This window comes from Podarcis bocagei, assembly GCF_964188305.1.
Source record: "Podarcis bocagei genome assembly, chromosome: 1".
NCBI classification, from domain to species: domain Eukaryota; kingdom Metazoa; phylum Chordata; class Lepidosauria; order Squamata; family Lacertidae; genus Podarcis; species Podarcis bocagei.
Window position 1 is genome coordinate 58,661,625 of NC_138125.1, and position 21,070 is coordinate 58,682,694.

General features: G+C 43.7%; 1 protein-coding gene across 1 annotated transcript in view; it reads right to left on the reverse strand.

The window, feature by feature from the left end:
- Nucleotides 1–6,039: 6,039 nt before the first annotated feature.
- TRIM44 (tripartite motif containing 44) overlaps nt 6,040–21,070 on the reverse strand; it is a 92,056-nt gene continuing 77,025 nt past the window's right edge. Inside the window, exons 5-7 of the mRNA XM_081166445.1 lie at nt 14,698–14,824; nt 7,442–9,355; nt 6,040–6,962 (exon numbers count right to left, since the gene is read on the reverse strand). Coding sequence (XP_081022571.1) covers nt 14,737–14,824 — 88 coding nt within the window. The 3' untranslated portion in view covers nt 6,040–6,962; nt 7,442–9,355; nt 14,698–14,736. The remainder of the gene's footprint in view (nt 6,963–7,441; nt 9,356–14,697; nt 14,825–21,070) is intronic.

Here is a 21,070-nt window from a genome sequence, read left to right on the forward strand (position 1 = left end):
CGGGTACAGACCTTCGCATTTCCTGTGCATGAGTCGAGGGGATAGAGGACCACCTTAGCAGTTTTCTTCCTACAATGCTAGGAAAATTCCAAGGCCCAAAAAGCCACAACATCAGCAGTGGGAAATGAGGGCAACTTGTGTGCCTTAGAAAGTTATAGGTAAGCAACTGGCTTTCCTTCTTTGTGCAGTTATACAACTGGTCAACTGAAAAGCTAGCATACCTAGAGGTATCTGCTGAAACAGATGCTGGAGAGCAGCTTTTCCATCCAATGTACAACACTGAATGAATGTTGGAAGAGTGGCCCATATGAACATCTTGGAAAGTTGTGAGAGAGAGACTCTTCGAGAAGAAGCAAGAGACAAATGGGAGGCTTCAGAGGAACCTAAGAGCATCCTGCACAGTGGCCAAACAGATGCATATAGTAAGTCCAAAAGAAGGCGCTAAGCACAACATTACTCTCCCCTCCTGCCATTTCTTCCTGCTGGGTTTCAGAGGCATATTGACTTCAGTAGACATAGAGCAGAGTCATAGAATCATAGAATCATAGGGTTGGAATAGACCACAAGGGCCATCAAGTCCAACCCCCTGCCAAGCAGGAAACACCACCAGAGCACTCCTGACATATGGTTGTCAAGCCTCTGCTTAAAGACCTCCAAAGTAGGAGACTCCACCACACTCCTTGGCAGCAAATTCCACTGTCGAACAGCTCTTACTGCCAGGAAGTTCTTCCTAATGTTTAGATTGAATCTTCTTTCTTGTAGTTTGGATCCATTGCTCCGTGTCCGCTTCTCTGGAGCAGCAGAAAACAACCTTTCTCCCTCCTCTATGTGACATTTGAACATGGCTATCATATCACCCCTTAACCTCCTCTTCTCCAGGCTAAACATGCCCAGCTCCCTTAGCCGTTCCTCATAAGGCATCGTTTCCAGGCCTTTGACCATTTTGGTTGCCCTCCTCTGGACACGTTCCAGTTTGTCAGTGTCCTTCTTGAACTGTGGTGCCCAGAACTGGACACAGTACTCCAGTTGAGGTCTGACCAGAGCAGAATACAGTGGCACTATTACTTCCCTTGATCTAGATGCTATACTCCTATTGATGCAGCCCAGAATTGCATTGGCTTTTTTAGCTGCTGCATCACACTGTTGGCTCATGTCAAGTTTGTGGTCAACCAAGACTCCTAGATCCTTTTCACATGTACTGCTCTCAAGCCAGGTGTCCCCCATCTTGTATTTGTGCCTCTCATTTTTTTTGCCCAAGTGCAATACTTTACATTTCTCCCTGTTAAATTTCATCTTGTTTGTTTTGGCCCAGTTCTCTAATCTGTCAAGGTCGTTTTGAAGTGTGATCCTGTCCTCTGGGGTGTTAGCCACTCCTCCCAGTTTGGTGTCATCTGCAAATTTGATCAGGATGCCCTTGAGTCCATCATCCAAGTCGTTGATAAAGATGTTGAATAATACCGGGCCCAAGACAGAACCCTGTGGCACCCCACTAGTCACTCTTCTCCAGGATGAAGAGGAACCATTGATGAGCACCCTTTGGGTTCGGTCAGTCAGCCAGTTACAAATCCACTGAGTGGTAGCATAGTCAAGACCGCATTTTACCAGCTTCTTTACAAGAATATCATGGGGCACCTTGTCAAATGCCTTGCTGAAATCAAGGTAGGCTACATCCACTGCGTTCCCTTCATCTACCAGGCTTGTAATTCTGTCAAAAAACGAGATCAGGTTAGTCTGACATGACTTATTTTTCAGAAATCCATGCTGACTATTGGTGATCACAGCATTCCTTTCTAGGTGCTCACAGACTGTTTGCTTAATGATCTGCTCCAGAATCTTCCCTGGTATTAATGTCAGACCGACTGGGCGATAATTATTTGGGTCCTCTCTTTCCCCCTTTTTGAAAATAGGGGCAACATTTGCCCTCCTCCAGTCTGCCGAGACTTCGCCTGTTCTCCAGGAATTCTCAAAGATGACTGCAAGTGGTTCTGAGATCACATCTGCCAGTTCTTTTAATACTCTTGAGTGCAGTTCGTCTGGCCCTGGAGACTTGAATACATCTAAACTAGCCAAGTATTCTTGTACTATCTCCTTAGTTATTCTGGGTTGTGTTTCCTCTGCTGAATCATTTGCTGCAAATTCTTCAGGTCGGGCATTGTTTTCTTTATCGGAGAAGACTGAGGCAAAGAAGGCATTGAGGAGTTCAGCCCTTTCTGTGTCCCGTTTGCATTTTACCATCTTCTCCTCTGAGTGACCCCACTGTTTCTTTGTTTTTCCTTTTGCTACGGACATACCCATAAAAGCCTTTTTTGTTTCTTTTAACCTCTCTAGCAAGCCTGAGTTCATTCTGTGCTTTAGCTTTTCTGACTTTGTGTCTACAGGTGCTGGCTATTTGTTTGAATTCCTCTTTGGTGGTTTCCCCCCTTTTCCATTTTTTGTACACATCCTTTTTAAATCTTAACTCAGTTAAAAGTTCTTTAGATAGCCACCCTGGCTTCTTAAGGCACCTTCCATGTTTCCGTCTCATAGGAAGACAGTGGAGAGGGGGTGTTTGCCTATATTTTAGTTTTGTTATGAAGTTGTAATTTTATTTTTTCAGAATTACTGGTATCTCTTATTGTCTGTTTTCATACGAAGCACTTATTGCATCCTTTTATGTGTCTGAGGAAAAGAAGAATCTCAAATATAGTTGTCAATCATTATATAAAATTTATGATGTTTTTCAGATGCCGCTGGAGAACTATTGGCTTGAAAAACCATCAGATTCATCTCCTGCACTTCTGGGCCAAGAGAGGTCTGCCCAATCACGTGATAGTCACATGATTCATGCATTGAAATGTATGGTGTGTTGTAGTCTCATTGCAGAAAAATGACATGCAGAGTTCAGTGGAGTGGGAGGCCAACCAGAAGAGACTCTGAAGTGTACCTGCCTGGGGACAAAGTCAGCATTCAAAGTAAAGGTCCAGTCCCAAAGTCAAGGAAACAGCAATCCATGTGGTCAGATGATCCAGGGTTCAGGGAATCTGATGATCACGGGTCAAGATGAGCAGGAAGCAGCACGGTAAGGCTAGGAACTACAAGCATTGTTTCCAGCATCTGACTGCTCTCTGCTTAAGGAGGCTGAAGCCAGCTGATTCTCGTTGTTGCCTTTTCCTGTGTCCTTGAAGGCTGATCAGCTGCAGGTGGAGTCGCTCTGGCTTCTCCCCCTTCCGGCTGCTGTTCAGCAGGCGAAGCTGAGCCCTGCCCATGACATGGTGTGTCAAGTGGCTTCTTCACCCCACTCTTTCCAATGTGCGATGAATGGAGGGCTGAGAAGAGGAAGCCCAAGTGCCTAGTATTCCACACAAACTCTCAACCCAGAATGATCTGTGCATAGGCTTCCCTTTCTCAGATACCCAGGCTCAACATGTTGGCACATTGTCCCTTTCTTCACACAGATCCCATTTTGCATGATTAACACCTCAAAAGGGACTGATATGCCTATTTTTTCTTACTCATTAGATGCCTTCCAAATGCTCACAACCAAATTCTAAGCAATAAGTGATGGGGGGGATGCAATATTATCCTTGCAACAGAAGCACTATGTTGATAAACGTATGCCTGGAACCTGGAACTACACATTTATTGTGTGAGAGGGGAAAATAATTGCCTGGAAAGACCCTCAGTATAATTTTCCTCCCTCCATCATATATCTCTGTCCCGTTCTATCTACAGCACAGTGACACTTCCTCTAAATTTTCCAAGAATTCCATAGGGTTATCAACAAATGTAGAAAGGCTAACTGATGGGTTGTAGTAGAAAGGGGGGAAACTGTGCCCTAACAAGTGGGGCCTAAGCAGAATATATGCCTCTCATGGGAAATCACTCTTTTCCCCAATATGTTTTGTGTCCCACATTTCATTTTTTTTTAAAAAAATTTTTTATTGGGTTTTCACATTTTATATGACCACAAACAACACACATAACACCAAAACAAACATAAAAGACAACAAACATGAATAGTTCCCGAAAATCTTATTTTCTAACCCTAGTCCTTGACTTCCCCCCACCCCCTCCCCTGCATCCCTGTTCCCAGATTTGTGTCAGCAAGTTGGCATTTCTTCCGTCTTAGTATTATTCTTTTTATAAAAAACAAAAATAAATTTTCCCTAAGTTGGACCCCAATTCTCTTCCCTCGATTTCTCATTTTTTCTTACATAATTTTCTTATTACTAAACCCCCTGGTCTTGAGTGTTGTTTAAATTTAAATACTTCCCTCCCTCCCATCCCCGCTTTGCGTCCTTTCCCAAGACATGTCCAAAATAACAGTTTTTAGCCTGGATTCCGCACATCCGAGGCTCTCAAATCTCTTTCAGTCCCTCTCCGCCAATTTTGTTGGTAGTCCTTTTTGTCTATCATCAAGTCTCGAAAGATTTCCTTAACCATCAATCCAATCAGTCCATCGTCTCTTCCCATATTTAAAGGCAACTGATGAGGAATTTCCACAAGGCCTAAGTCTTGGTGATAGTCAAAATCAAAGTCTATGTGGAGGCCCCAATTGTACTTCTTTATTTCGAGTTCCTGAATTCCATAAAATCCCAGGGCCTCCACTTTCGTCTTCTGTATCTTTCGTAGGCTTAAAGTAGATTTAATCCAATAGTCTCCTTGCTTGTGTTCTCCAGATGCCAGCTTCTGGTTAGTATTTTCCCAGATGACTTGTTCTCTTTCTTGTTTAGTCTTCTCCTCTTCTTTGTTTATAGTTTCGAATTCAGCTGTGGGTTCTTTCTCACTCAGGCCCTCATTACATTCAGCAGAACTACTTGTTTCCAAATCCAAGGTCGTCAATTGTTTACTCATAGCTGTAGTCTGCTCCTGTAAGGTTCCCACCAGTGAGAACATCCTTTCGATTTCTCTCAGTATCTTTCCATCCACAGCCATTGTAATTCCACAGAATTCCCCCTAGAGGGAATCTGGTTACTGAGTAATCTTTTCTCCAACAATCCTCTGTCTTATTATTGTTTCTTTGTTTCCCAAAATTTTAGTTCAATTGTAACTCCTTTTAATCCGGAGAGGTCTTAAACAGCGATTTTTTTTCACTATTAATAGTCCATTTGACAGCTTTTGACAGCTGTCAAATTCTGCTCCTCTATACAGGCTCCAAAGCAGGTCGCTCCCGGGCCCGGGAGGGAGGGTTGATTGCCACAAAACAAAACAAAGACTCTTGCAACACTCCACTCTCCTGTTCAATTTTACCTTTCTAAATCTTGGAAGTTACTGTCTTTTTAAAACTCACCCTTTACAGGGTAGGCACTCCAGCTTAGCTCTTATTTCGTTGCTCTGGATCGTCTGCAAGGGGGGGGGTGGGGACTTCCTTTTGGCACCCCCCCCGGTCGTCTCAAATTCAGAAGGTAAAAATTTTAAAGTTCAGTTCCAAATTACTCACGGGTTCTTTTTTCAGTCCGAATTTCAAGGAAGGAAGTCAGCGCTCTCCGGTTATGGCTCGCGGCTTCGCTCAGCGGCGGTAGCGGTCGACTCTCAGTGCCACGCCGTCCCCTGTATCCCCTCCGTAGCCTTTAAAAAGGCTCATTGCGAATCAGGGGGGGCGCTTAAGGCACCTGCCGAGTCTTCAGTCCGCAGGCTTCTGCGCCTGCGGTTTTTAAGGGTCCCCGTGTCGCCGGCACGGCAAAGACCCATCCACCGCTGAGCCGATTCCCTCCGGAGCTCGGAGGGAATCCGCCATTTCCCGATCGCGCCAACCCGGAAGTCCTGTGTCCCACATTTCATGCCCCTGAGCTACCCAGTTCTGTGTTGCTACCAGCCTTCTAATGAAATTTTCTGATTCCTCCCAAAGCCCTCCAAAATTGAAAGGAGGATAGCCTAGCACACATATGTATAAAGTCATACTGTCTCTCTCAGTACTGGGGTCCTTCAACCCTCCCTTTACAGACTCCTCTCACATCCCTTCCAACTATACAATTCTATGTCCGAAATGTTGCCAAACAGCTAGGCATGTTCATGGGTTTGAGAAATGTGCAAGTTCAGCTCAATCTAGAACGCAGCAAATGGAGAAAATTGTTTTTATTGATAATGGAGAGATATAGGCAAATCATAACATAACACAGGCAATTGTGTATGGAAGACACTAGAAACAGTAGAAAAGAAACAAAAAGCTAACTTCAATAGACAAGCCTTACAATGGGGTTGTTTTGTGCCAGACAGACAGTCTGAATTACATATTTTAGCAATCAGATGGACAAAAATTTCTGCTTCGAATTCTGACAGCATCTATAAGCAAAAGCAAAACCAAAAAACAAACAAACCATTCCTGCCCCACCCACAAAAGATCCCAGGAAAGGGGATATATATTTTAGCCCCATGGGAGCTGGCTTCTAGGAACTGAAACAATTTAAGATGCTAACTTCAGTGCAAGTCAGGTGGCCATGACTATTTTTTAAATAAAAAAATAGCCTTCACTTACTGTGCTAAAGAGATTTCCCAGCTGTGTTTCCTTAAAACATTAAGGAGTCTGGACTTGCAGAGTTTATCACTTCCAAGTGTCAGCCTCATTGATAAGGCAGGGGTAATTGGTTTGGGCCAGGGACGGTCATTTCAAAATGTACTGGCATCTCACCAAGTGATTTCCATAACAAAGGACATTGGACTAATTACCTGGAAATGCACATTTAAACCATTGCTTCCATATCGCCTTCAGCTTACCTGCCTTTAGCATGGCAGAAAGGCATATGTATATTATCAACAAAAATAAAAAATAAAAACAGATCCTGAAAAGGGCATTTTTGTAACAGGCAGTGGGGGGAGGGCAGGGCAGGGGGGAGCCAAGGCTGCATTGTTCACAGAACAATGTATGAGGAGGTTTCAAGGTGTGCTGATTTCATCTGTCTACACTGGACTTTATGGGATGCTTTCTCCACCATGCAAGCTTTGCTATCTGCTTTCAGCACTTGCCCATCAGCATAAGAGTCCCTCTCTCCCCATCAGCGGCGTAGCGTGAGTTGTCAGCACCCGGGGCAACGCAAGTAATTTGCGCCCCCTAACCCGGGGCAAGGCAAGTAATTTGCGCCCCCCCAACCCCTAACCTGCGAGTTGCCGCTGGCGCTGCCGCGCAAACAACGCTGCTTGCCCGGAGGAGGATGGAGGCAGAAGCAGCCGCCGCCTGTGGCTGGGCCGAGGGGATGGCAGCAGCGGCAGGGTGCAGAGGCTGCTCGTGCCCGGCCAGGCGTCGGTGGCGGCGTCGGCGCTGCTGCAGCGGCTGCTCCTCCTGCGAGCAGTGAGCGGAGCGCAGCCACAGCGACGGCGGGGGGCGCGCGCGCTAGGGCGCAAGGCTGGCGGTGGCGGCGGGGAGCCCGGCGGAGGAAGGAACTTGTCCCTTCCCTCTGGACTCGCGCCCCCCCAGATGTTGCGCCCGGTGCGGTCGGCACCCCTGGCACCCCCCACGCTACGCCACTGCTCCCCATGTTACTCAATGATAGCAGCACTCAGGACACCAGCACACCACTTTCCACAACCACCGCTGCATGAATGCTGGCCAGTGAGTCCTTTCAGATATGTCCACCTTTGTAGTCTTCTGAAGAAGATCTGAACTTTTTCTAGGGGCTCCTTTCTTCACTGAGCCTCTGTTCTAGTTAGAAAGCATTAACTTGAGAAGTCTAACTTGCTGTAATTAGAAACCACCATCCTTGCACTTCTTTGATGGTTTGTGTGCCATTCCTTAAAAAAATACCACAACACTCCCAAATCCTTTCTCTAAATAATCAGTTATGCAGCTTCCTCAAACATTTCCTATGTGGGAAAACATTTGCTTCTACCTTTCCCTCATAAGGCTCACAAGTTTATTGCTCTCAAGTTCCATGATAATTTTAAGAATATTTTTAGGCCACCTTTCAGGGTAGAAAGTCCACTCAAGGAGACTTAAACAAATAGGAAGTAATCAAAACAACATAGGAAGCTGCCTTATGCGAAGCCAGAGCACTGGTCCACCTAGCGTAGTCTATGTTGATGGGCAGAAGCTCTCCAAGGTTTTCGGACAGGGGTTTCTGCCAGCCTTACCTGGAGATGCCATTCAGAGCTGGGACCTTCAGCTTGTGAAGGATGTGCTTTGCTATGGTCCTTCCCATAAACAGTGCAAGTTCCAAACACCACGATGTACCACCTTCAAATTTTGAAAACTAATTATTTTACTTCACCTACAGGACAGCTGTGTACATTGCAAAGGGTGCAGTGCTGGCGAGACCCCAGCCACCAATCATCTTAATTTGCTCAGAGGCCTCTGTTTAAATTAGCATATGCAAATTTGCATCATGGGCCTATGCCCTTGAAGCTTTTAAGAACCTAGAGGCACCCCTGTATCTAACCCTCAGGGTCTGCAACTGCAGTCTGCTTCTAGCAAACAGCCTGACTGAAATGGAAGGACATCTCAAGATCTAATACAGTGTGCATTCACAGATGATTCTGGTTTTGCCACTTTATTATCATCATTCGTACTACAACATACATTATAATTATTCCTACTTGCCTAGAGCAATAACAATTCTTTCCAGTATACTAGAAAAACTGCTCAAATCACTTGGGTTGATATATAGGTACACATCAGCCGGTAAAACTCCTATTAATTGTATACAGAAAAGCTTGAGGAATAAATTATCAAAAAAGACATGACGACACTTCAAGGTCAGAAGCCAGAAGGCAAAGAAAAAACACAAAAAACAACAACCCTTTAAAAAGAATTGTGAAGTTTAATATATTGGTCATCCCACATTGTAGTTTTTCAGGTTTTCAAAATCTCACAGAAACCCATAATGAGAGTTATGATGCCAAAGGTCTGTAGCTTGTGTCTGATGCATATATGTACTAAAAATAAAATAACACTGTTCCAAAGGTTATTTATACCAAAAGCATCTTTTACAGTTAATTAAAATTTTATTCTCAAATATATCTTGAAAGCCTAATTTTTAAAAAGCAAACTTTTATTTCCCCCCATCTTAGCTGCACTGAATGATTGAAACCTAGTCGAGGACCTTGCAACTAAAATGAAAATATGACCATTTTATTTCCACTTTTTACTGTGATGGCATTATATATTCATCGTAAGCACCGCGTTTTCAGTCTTGTCTTTGAGAAGATTGTTTGTCAACCCGTAGAAATAAGGTGATTGATGATTGAATAAATCATTAGGCGTGAAAAGAAGTGTGCTTGCAAAGGATGTGTCTGGGAGAAGAGACAGGTTGTCTCGGAGGCAGGAGAAGCATGCTGTAAAAGCAGAAGGCGACTGTTGTTTCTGGCAAAGATTCAGATCATCTTCCAAGGACTTCTTCACCGCAGGAGTTTTCAGTGTAGGACCATCCTCTGAAAGGGAAAATTCCTGTGGGTAAAAGAAAAATAGGAAAGCATGGCATGAATTCTAGGAAAGTCACCAGTTTAGGTTCTCTGACAGGGATGGGGAACCTGTGGTGAACCTTCAGATGCTGGACTAGAACTCCCAACATGCCTGGCCACCAGCCATGCTGCCGGCTGGTGCTGATGGGACTTAGTAGGTTCTATGGATTCAGGAGAGAAACCAGAATTCAAACCATGTGTTTCTTGGCAATTCAGTACTATTAAATTCTGCAGAAAAGCAGTCATTTCATAACTTGTGGTGGTTGCTCTGCTAGAGGAGTTGGGCTAGAGGAGGAGGATGACCAAATATCATCCGACAGACCCAGGATATATTCCACTGCGAGTGTTTTGTCGCTACTATGATGTTACTGGGTTACAAACCATTTGTAAATTTATTGTTTCCACAGGTGTTGTTATTTACAGTAGCTGTCTGTACCAATACATCATCCTTGACACAAGCCTTGTTGGTTGCCTTTATGACAATTCACTCACCATCTGTGATGTGTGATATAGGGAATATTTTGCTGCATACCATATTAACTGTAAGTTATAACCACTGCTTAAAAAAAGACAATGGGTTTGGTTATTGGGAGCTTCCTTAGAGGACATAATGTTGTATTTTACCTTCTATCAAAAATGTGCATTAGAGTCCATGTGAATGGTGTGCAGGTATATTCACGTACTCTAAAGGAGAAATTGTGCCGAAGTACAGGATTTGACTTCTGAGCGTCTTGCCTTTCTGTCTCTTCGACACTATATTTAAAACTCCTGACAAGAGTATCTTCTATTACAATAACCAACCTATAAAATCTACCTCCCCTGAGACTTAAATACATGCACACACATCACCTTCTTATCTTGCTTAGATCTTTCAGTCTGATCACTAGCCAAAACCCTGGACCAAAAATGACTTAAGAGAAACAGAAATAAGTTGAACATGCAGTTGGAACATGCTAGGGTCTAGCAGGTCCCCACTGCAAGCTAAATAATGCGTATTACATTGTGGTTCTCTCCTTCCTAACACCTTTAAAGAAAGAAGACAGCATTCTCAGCCCAGCAGATGTCTTTGACAGAGATTAAAATTTAACCCATGGGTAGCTCCATGAAAAACGGGTTTTCAAAACCTCTGTGTTCTGAAGGATGCTCCTGAAATGATTGACACAAAGAGCTTGTTAAATTTTAAGTCAGCCTCCTGCTTCCTGCAAGGGCAGGACTGTCAGTTCTAGATACAGAGACGTTCCATCTATTCACAGAGCAGGTAAAAACACAGATAACAACCATGTAAGGTTTCTGTGACACTGCTCCCCATTAGTCTTTCCCACCCATGGCTCAGCGAAGGTTTGGGGCTTTCCCTGCTGGGACTATGTAACATTTCCTAAAAGGATGTTGGATTCAGGGTGTGCCAATACCAACTCCTGCCAGCAAGTTCTGAACTAGAATAGATTTTTTTACTTAAGAGTTACACCTACATATTCAAGCGTTATTTTTGGACATAACTCAGAGGTCAATGTTCTTTCTTTGGTCCAAAAGAACACCGGTTATTCCTTCAGCTCATCATTATGAGGCAGAGACATGGCTATCCACAACTTCTGGCAATCTGAATTTGCTACACGTCTCCAATATCTGCATGCTGGACATAATTATTAGACTAGATCTGCAGGGTTGGAAAGGACCGTGAGCATCATCTAATGCAGTGGTACCTCAGAAGTCCATTCAACTTCCAAAACGTTCAGAAACCAAGGCGCAGCTTCCGATTGGCTTCCGGATTTGCAGCGTTCGGGAGCCAAAACGTTCAACTCGCAAGGTGTTTGGGATCCAAGGTACGACTGTACAACCCTCTGCAATGCAGGAATATGCAGCTAGCCTGTTTGGGGATTGAACCAGTGACCTTGGTGTTATGAGCACCACGCTCTAACCAACCCAGCTAACCGGCAACTGCAACGTAACCCCATGGGATTTAAAGGCTATTGTTTTGACTTCTATACAAATGCCTTGATATTTCATGCGATTTACACTTTCCATCTGATTCTGCCCAATGCATGCTTCTAAAAAGCCCTTGCTACAGCTTTGCATTTGCCCACTTCCTACTTTGCAATGGCCACATTGTATTGAGCTATATAGCAAGGGCTCCCACCTAAGCAGCAAGTTTGAAAGGCTATTATTTATTTTCATGGCTTGCTGAAGTCAGGAAAATAATACCCTCTTGTAAATGCTGTTGCAGAAAAGAGTCAATTTTCATTTTAGTTAGCGACGATCAGGATCTATTCCTAGATTTGCTGAATAAAGATTTAATCATTAATTCCGTGGCGGAAGCAGGGGCATCACAACATTGGAGTAAAAGCAGGCAGACTTAGATAGATCTTGTCTGCATTGTGGATTCTTCCTTCCTCCCCTAATCCAAGGTGTCTTGTCTCAATATCATTGGACCGTCACTAAACACCTCACTGTGTTCTTCACAATGCAGAAGCTCAGCACCTTCAACCCTAGTCTGGAAAGCTGGGAGTACAGTGGTACCTCCGGTTATGTACTTAATTTGTTCTGGAGGTCCGTACTTAACCTGAAATTGTTCTTAACCTGAAGCACCACTTTAGCTAATGGGGCCTCCTGCTGCTGCTGCGCCACTGGAGCACAATTTCTGTTCTCAGCCTGAAGCAAAGTTCTTAACCTGAAGCAATATTTCTGGGTTAGAGGAGTCTGTAACCTGAAGCGTATGTAACCCGAGGTACCACTGTATATAATTTATTTTTTGTTTTTGGAACACTTGGTCTTAGTCTCAAGCAGAAAAAAAGCACAGCAGGAAAGTCAAAGCAGATTGTGGATGTTGGGAGGGAGAGGGATGAGAAACCTAATAAAACCAGTCCCATAAATTTAGGCCAAGCAAAGGTTTCTAGGAAACAAGATCCGAGTTGGTGGAGACGAGACAAGGCGAGCCACACCATGCATAAAAAGCAAATCCTCAGAGCTGATCTCCACCCCTTCTGCCATTCCAAGCATATCTATATGAAAGTGTTTTGTGAGCAATCGGGAAACGGTGTGACCCTGGAGAAATAATTAAGAAATGAGCTCTACTGGCTGGTGGCATCTGTCCCGAAAGGGAACAAAGTGTCTTTTGTGAAGTCTTCTCCGCAGGGGAAAAAAAAGCCTCCTAGAGTTTGAACAACATCCACAGCCTCCCCTGGAATTAAACCCAAAGCAAAGCTTTATTGTTCCCTTTCACTTTGACTGCCGCGTGTGGGGGTGAAAAATCCCAAGAGGTTTTAAAATATTACTGATAGGCTAGGCTTGGCTGCTTTTTTCCCAGGACATGAATCAACTTTATTGAGAAAAACAAAAAGCCATTAGTGTTATTGAGGCACAGACAGTGTCGGTGAATATACGCAAGGGTGAAAGGGTAAACAAATACTTTCAGCAGCATGAAGCTACGCTTCTGCTGTTTTAAAAATGGATAGAAAAGGGATATTTTGAAGAATTGCCCAGAAAGTAGTGTAGCAAAAATTTCAGGCATGAACAAAATCTTAAGAGGTAAAAGATATGAGGCATGCCACTTAAATGTCCCGAATCTCAGGTTTCAAGGGAGGGATGGACTCTGGTCCCAATTCTTGCATTATTTTGGGATCCTTCGCACATGACAGTTTCCCTTAGTAGATTAGATCCTGTCAGTCAGATTCTCAAGTGCCCTAAGCAACGAACAAGCTTCACTGCTTTCAAGACTGCATCTAGATCAAGGGAAGTAATAGTGCCACTGTATTCTGCTCTGGTCAAACCTCACCTGGAGTACTGTGTCCAGTTCTGGACACCACAGTTCAAGAAGGACACTGACAAACTGGAACATGTCCAGAGGAGGGCAACCAAAATGGTCAAAGGCCTGGAAACGATGCCTTATGAGGAACGGCTAAGGGAGCTGGGCATGTTTAGCCTGGAGAAGAGGAGGTTAAGGGGTGATATGATAGCCATGTTCAAATATATAAAAGGATGTCACATAGAGGAGGGAGAAAGGTTGTTTTCTGCTGCTCCAGAGAAGCGGACACGGAGCAATGGATCCAAACTACAAGAAGGAAGATTCCACCTAAACATTAGGAAGAACTTCCTGACAGTAAGAGCTGTTCGACAGTGGAATTTGCTGCCAAGGAGTGTGGTGGAGTCTCCTTCTTTGGAGGTCTTTAAGCAGAGGCTTGACAACCATATGTCAGGAGTGCTCTGATGGTGTTTCCTGCTTGGCAGGGGGTTGGACTCGATGGCCCTTGTGGTCTATTCCAACTCTATGATTCTATGAAGACAAGAGACTGGAGGAGAGGTTATAAAAAATAAAGTCTGCCACAGGTAAGCCATGCTTACAAGTCATAGCAGAAGGCAACTCCATTGCATAAAAGAATGCAAATATTATTACTACTATTAATATTATCCATGGAGTTTTCTTGGCAGAGATAATATGAGGGCACAAGGAGAAGGGGACGACAGAGGACGAGATGGTTGGATAGCGTTCTCGAAGCTACCAACATGAGTTTGACCAAACTGTGGGAGGCAATGGAGGACAGGAGTGCCTGGCGTGCTCTGGTCCATGGGGTCACGAAGAGTCGGACACGACTAAACGACAACAACTATTAATATTACTACTTATTAATAAACACACTCAACATGTCTCAACCACAAGTAGATAAAAATGGAGTACTTTTTCCTAACAGATCTGAAAAGGTTGCCCCTAGACTATCACTGCATCAGCTCTAATTGGTTAGACATTTTGAAATATAAAAGTAGATTCCTTATGGGACAAGTTAGAAACAAGTATAATCCAATTGATTTCAATGGTAAGTAAGTTCAATTAACTCAATTTCAATCCAATTCATCACCTTCCTGGTTTGATCCCTTAATGCTCTCTGACCGTGAAAAACATTGGTTCTATTGCTCTACAACAGCAAACATAATAAAAGACCTTTACAACTTTGGGGATTTTCTCATCTCTTTGGTTGCCTGTGAACTGGTCGGTCCTCCTGTTTCTCAGCTGATGTGACCCAAAAAATATCTCTGAGATATTTCCCTAACATTATGGAAGCATCAAACACATTACTTTGACTTTTTAAAGACTTGTTTTCCTGGCCACAGGACAGATCACAACATGTTCTTGTCTCAATTTATCCTAATGATCTTGTGGATTAGATTAGGCAGAGAGATAATGACTTGCTCAAGGCAACCCACAGAAAGCTTCTTGGCTCAGAGAGATATGAATTCTGACCTCCTACTACTCAAACCATATCTCTAACACTTACCAGGTCCGCACCATACATTGCATGCCTGTATTATAAAGTTGTAGCTGCTAGATAAAAAAAATACCTGCACCATGTCCTCAGAAGCTCAACAACCTTTGCTGATTCAACAGGGTCCATTGGCAGGCGAAGGATCATCATCGTTGTATCGCCTATTCCTTTGGGGACGACTTGGTGAAGGGAGAGAGTCAGCCCTAAATGGGGGGGGGGGGAGGAGAATAAACCGAGAAGTTTTCAGACTTGCCTTTAAGCCTATGAATTACAGTAGGAAAAGGGATTATTACTGCATGTGATGTCAAGGCCTATGGTGTCCACACATTCACACCAGAAGTATGAATACCTAGCTCATAGAGTTAGGTTGATGGAAGGTACATTCAAAATGACATCAAGAACTTCCCATCAAAGGCAAGGTGATGGCCATTAAATGGCTAAGCAATGCTTAGCTCCAAGCACACGCATGCACCATATTCCAACCCAACAAAGATGGTGCTTTCAGTAGTTGCATTCACTATTCTTCTGCAACTTCCACAGCCTCAATGAGGGAGGAATACGGCTGCTTACTGCTATTGCTAGAAAGAAAACATCTCTTGGCTTAAATACTACTAGCCTCCCAAGTTAGACCAAGAGCTGGCAGCTGTTCTGCAGTGATTAAAGGATTCACTCATCTTCTAGTGCCTTGCCTTGGCTGTGCATTACACAAAGTTTTTTTTATGCTATTATCACATAGCTCAGTCCCACTAGTTTTAAGGATTCCATCAAGTTAAAGGATTCTTTAAAATCCTCAATTCATTTTTAATCTTAAGCCATTGATCTCTCTCTGTTTATTTCTTAACACTTCTTCCTAAACAAGGTGAATCTTTATGAAACACCTTGGAAAGGTTCAGTTCAAACAGAAAATGATGGATAAAGGCATTCCACGTCAGGCTATTCGTTCATTTACGCCTAGGCTGGAAACCCCAGAAAGCCACTGCCAATCAGAATACACAGTACTGATCTCTCCCACCACTTGCTACTAAATCCTTTAAAGTGGAGATGGCAGGAACTGAACCTGGGGCTTTCCATATGCAAAGCACACCTTCTAACCTTCAGCTAACCACAGTTTGCCAAGATATTCATACTCATGGAACAATGGTTTGCTTAAGGTTTCAAAGCAAAACAGGAGCAGTCCTTGACTGCAAATCCTGGCCTTTTCTGCACGACTATAGTTTATGCAAACCACAGTTTCCTGAGTTCAGACACCACAGGAAAGCCACAATGCCACCATAGTCTCTTAGCATGAAATGACATGGTCATGCATGAGCATGACATGAACCTTGGATCACCTCCTTTTGAAAAAAATAATACTTTATTTAGAATTCAACAATAACAAAGGAAAAACCCACAGTAATTGCTACATCAATTCATTAAAATTAACCAATTTTAACAATATATAAATAGTAATAGAAAAATTACACAACATAACTTTTAACTTACTGAAGTTTTCATATTACACTTTTATGTCTTTATCTCTTTCTTAACAAATCAAAGAGAACGACCAAGAAAGGAGGCACAAAAAAGAAAAAAAGAAGAGGAAAAAGAGGGGGAGGAGAGAATAAAGAAAAAAAGGGGGAAAGGGGGGAAAGAAAAAAAGGAAAATAAAACAAACCAAACACATTTGACTTCCGATTAGACTCACTGTGTTATTATTTCTATTTTTTCACACACAGTTCCAAAGTATTGTATTGCTTTCTTTGTTTTCGTCAGATATCAAAAAACATTATATTTGTTGTTTTACAAGGATCATTCTATTTCTGCCAGGAGATATTTGTTATTGTAATGTTTTTCCAGATACTCTTTAAAGATTTTCCATTCTTTCTGTACTTTCTGTTTTGGATAACCTCTAATTCTCCCTGTCATCATGGCCATCTGTAAATATTCTATCATTTGGACCTGTCACTCATTTATCGTAGGTGTTTTGTCACTTTCCCAGTTTCTTGCAATTAAGATCCTGGCTGCTACTGTTGTGTACATAAAAAGTGGTCTAATTTCTTTTTTTGATTTCTGGTGACATTATACCCAGGAGGAAGGTTTCAAACCTTGGATCTTCTACAGGCAAGGCATGTGCTCTATAGAGCTACACTCCCTTCACACCAACAGAAAAATTGGTATCAGGCATTCCCTCTTCCCAGGGAACCCACACCTGTTCTCCAAAGTATCCTAACTGTTGGAGTGATATAGTATACAGAACAAGTATATCGGTCTGAAGTATAAATAGGATGTAAAATCAGATAACCATTTTGGGGGCTTCATGCAATCTATGAACCTGTTTTCCCCCACTGTGAAAGTGTGTTGGGCAGACTAACAGTGTGTTATACCTTGAGCACAAACTGGTGTCTTGGTTCAATGAATTGTGTTTGCGGGTGGGAAGGAAGGAACACAGCTCACCCAAGTAGGCCAGGATTTGCAGCTGGAGCAGCCAATTAACACATCTGGTTTTTTCAGGTTAGCCTTAAGGAGGGGGGGGGAACAAAATTTGTGCAGACTGAGAAAGAGCCTCTCACAGTAATTAAGTGAATTGGGGTTGAATAAACTAATACGCAGAATCAATGAAGATAATGAGAAGATGAGATGGGAGTTAACAGAGCAGGCAATAAAAGTGAAGCAGATGTGGAAAGGAGGCAGTATCTAAGCATGTTGTAGAAATAAGCAAGAGGAAAATGAGGAGCACCTTTCCCACCCAACACAAGGAATCTGGTTAAATCTATACACATTTGTGAATACAAAATCTGCCTTTCTCATGAGACATCTGCTTGTGGCATGACCTGCCGTGCTCCAGCTGTGAACAGCTTTCAACAGATATGCATCCACATCTACCAACACTCAGGGAAAGGAGGGCAGCGACCAATTGCAGCAGACAGGTATAACAAAACACAAAGCAAAGCAAAACGAGAAAATTAGACCAAGTTAGGGAGCATTTGTATTCCCAGCATGAACACTGGCCATCTCATGGTCCCTAAAGCATTGGGCAACCATTTTGTGTAAACCTGTAAACAGAAGTTACTCAGCTTATGGGGCAGACCAGCCTCTTGCTCTCATTTGCCTCTTGCTCAGCAGAATAGCAAAAGCTAAGTCTCAGGCACCGTGGTTCCTTATGGAAACTGAAGTATCACATGAGTGCACCCACAGCAACAGGATAGGTGTGTGATGGGAGAGGAAGGCAGCGACCTGGAGGTTCAGTGGGACTGCAGACTGCCCCTTGAGTAACAAGGCCCAAACCAAAATAATTCCCTCTGAGAAACCACAGCCTTCATTCCCCCTTCTATTCCTCTCACTTTTAATACAGCATGATTTTATTGCTATTTTCTGGCTGTCAAGTTTATGTAGCTTTTTGTTGTTGTCACTGTCACTGCTTGTACACCTGCATGTAACCATAAAGGTTCGGGGGGAAATCAACAGGCAAAAGAGAGGTGGCAGGAGGGGTGCAAGTGGCACGTCCAATCTGTCGCAATCCATTTCTGCAGAGCGGCAGCAGAACGTTTGCTAATGCAGTGAAGATCCCGGGAAGTCTTGAGCGTTTTGTGACACATGGCGAGATGCTCCCCAGTGTATTCATCTTCCACACAGTCTATTTTACTGCCTATCCATCATCTGGAACAGGCAAAAATGAAAAAGGAAAACCCAACCCAACCAACCAACCCCCCTTCAAAGTGTCTTGAGAATAAGTTTATGTAAGATATCATTCAAGCACATATAGCTGTAAAGCCACTGCTAGGAGAGAAATGCTGGTGGGGGCGGAAACACAGGTGGGATATTGGAAAATATTTAACAGCCAAAGGGGAGGACGTGGCATCAGAAAGCAGAAGCAGGAGACAAATTCAGGAGCTAAAAATCAATGAACTGCTTTAAGGGCACTTACAGATTTGATAAAGATTGTAGTATGTAGAGACTGAGGGCATTTCATGAAAATGTAGCCCCATCAACAGCCTCATATATACTCCCTTGACATTCTAGTTGTAATCTTAATGGTGGATCATGCTAACGCAGAAAAGAAGAGATGCAAGGCTGCTCAGAGCCCAGCCTTCCACTCCAGCCTCACAACTGGAAATGGAGTCGCAATGGCAATTCCTCTGGCCTGGCAGAAAGACTGTGCTGCAATGCACAAGGAACATATGGCCCAATAAGTTCATTTTAACAGAAAGGAAAGGATCACACAGACTTGAAGTCCCACTGAAATACAAGTGTAAGTGGGAACTCCAGGTGCATACCAGAGTTCCCATACCCATCACAGGGAAAGATGATAAGTAACTCTTGAGATATTTCATCATCTGACAACTTGAACCTTATGCTATTCATTGAGTGACACCAACAGTAACAACATGAATCACCATGTCTTTCTTAGAGGTGCATCTCAATAAGGATTATGAAGGACTGGTGTACACTCAGCACCCACAGTCTCCATGTACTAATGTCTACAGTCAATACCTTATTTTCATAGAGTCATAAGTGTTGGAAGGGAACTTAAGGGCCATTTGGCCCAACCTCCTGCAATGCATGAATCTTTTGCCCAACGTGGGGTAGAGTGTCATGCTCTACCGCCTGAGCTATCCACAGGGCACCTATGTTACACCTATTTCTACCCTTTCTCAACATTGGGAGTCCTTCCTCATTACCCCCTTCTCCATCCCAGCACTGGTAGTTTGCAGGTACCCACTTTGAAAATATCCCTTTAAGGTGGAAATGCTGAGGAAACATAGAGAGCTATTGTCCGGACTCAACCTACATTTGATTCCAACTGCTCCCAATACATTAATTGATCTGGATGTAATGGCCTTCCCTTGGAGACAGCTGGCATTTAGTTTTAGTCATATTGGTCTTCTATAAATGATTTTAATGGTGTTGTTGGGAAAGGGACTTGAAGGCACTGAGATGCGGGAAAGGGATGTGCACCTGGTCAAAGTGCTCAGACCCTAAATGAAGCAAATGATGTCATATGCTGAGTGGCCATTTATGGCCACGCAACCAAATATACTGGAAATGGGATGGTGGAGTCAATGACCTCATCCTGTTCTTTGCTTACACAGCCAGAGGTGGTGAGGGCAACATGAATAACTCCATCAATTTACTTTCCTATATTTTTTCATGGAAGCAAAATCATTTCCCTTGGTTGTTGGACTAAAGAGGATTCCAGAATAGGATAGGGAGGAGCAGAAGGAATAGCCTTCCTGTTCTAGAAAAGGAAAACAGTTCAAGGCACAGGAGGAAAACTCTCGCTTCTTACTATGAGATGCTTCATACACTAGAGTTTTTCTATACAGATTGGCACTTCTGTGTAGAAAATGGCTGCTGTGTCAGTCGGGGTTTTCCCTTCACACCTGTATATGGCAAAACGGCACATATCTATACTGCGTTCTTCTAATGACAGTAGAGCTTTGCCACAAAGAAGCACATGAGTTGGAGAGGAAGAGAAGGGGGGGAACTTGCAGCCCTTGAGCTGTTTAGTTGAGTGGGGACAGGGGTGGTCTGAAGAATGGGTGGGTGGATGGTGGTGGCACCTAATCCCTAAAATCACCAGCACCAGCCTCCCTCAGGCAACCAAAGCTCCCACCAATGCTGCCTCAGAAGTCTGTCTTATTTTGGAAAGAATTCAGCTGCTGTGGCTGAAAAGGGAGGTGGGAGAACCCACCCACCCCACTTGGAGAAGCAAGGATGGACACTCTGGGTTTCCCACTGGTATTGAAGAAGATTCCTGGCACAAGATGTGTGAATGGGGAGTAGGAAGAGTTCTGGAAGTGGGAAAGAGCAACTAGGAAGGGCACAGGGAGGAAACCCAAAAGGGACTTTTGTGCTCTCTAATGGCGTGCTATGCTGGAAGGTAATGGTCCATGTCTAAAATGAATGGTGCTGGGGCTGAAGCCCAAACAACTGTCACACCATGAGCTTGCATGTTTCTAAATTTGCATGTGGGCATGGATAACTTGCAATTGCTCAGTAGTCAAGATAATGTGCTCCTTGCATACTCAGAGGTACTTTCTCTCACACATTCAAGGGCCCAGCCCTGGTAACTGAAGACAGATCCCTAAGAGCCCTGGTACAATGAAGCACCATTCTTTTTGGGTGGTGGAGTTTTTTGGTACCAAAGGTAGTGTGTATACACGCCCAATCCATTGCAGGTAACTCGCATCTTGAGTGAGGGTTTGGTTGAGAGGGGGCACACATATACATACAAAAATGCATAAAGCCAGGATCTCCTGGAAAAGGATGCTGTTTGCCTGGCTTTGGGAAAGAGCCATGAGGGCTCTGGCAGTGTCCTAGAGCCCTCACGCCTCCTTACCAAAGTCTTATAAGCGCTTGCTCAGCTTCGGGAAGGTGGGGTGGGGAGCTCTAGGACCCTGTCAGAGACTTGCACCTCCTTCTCAAAGTCCATGGGCCTCACTTACCTGGCTCTGGGCTGGGTGTGTTAG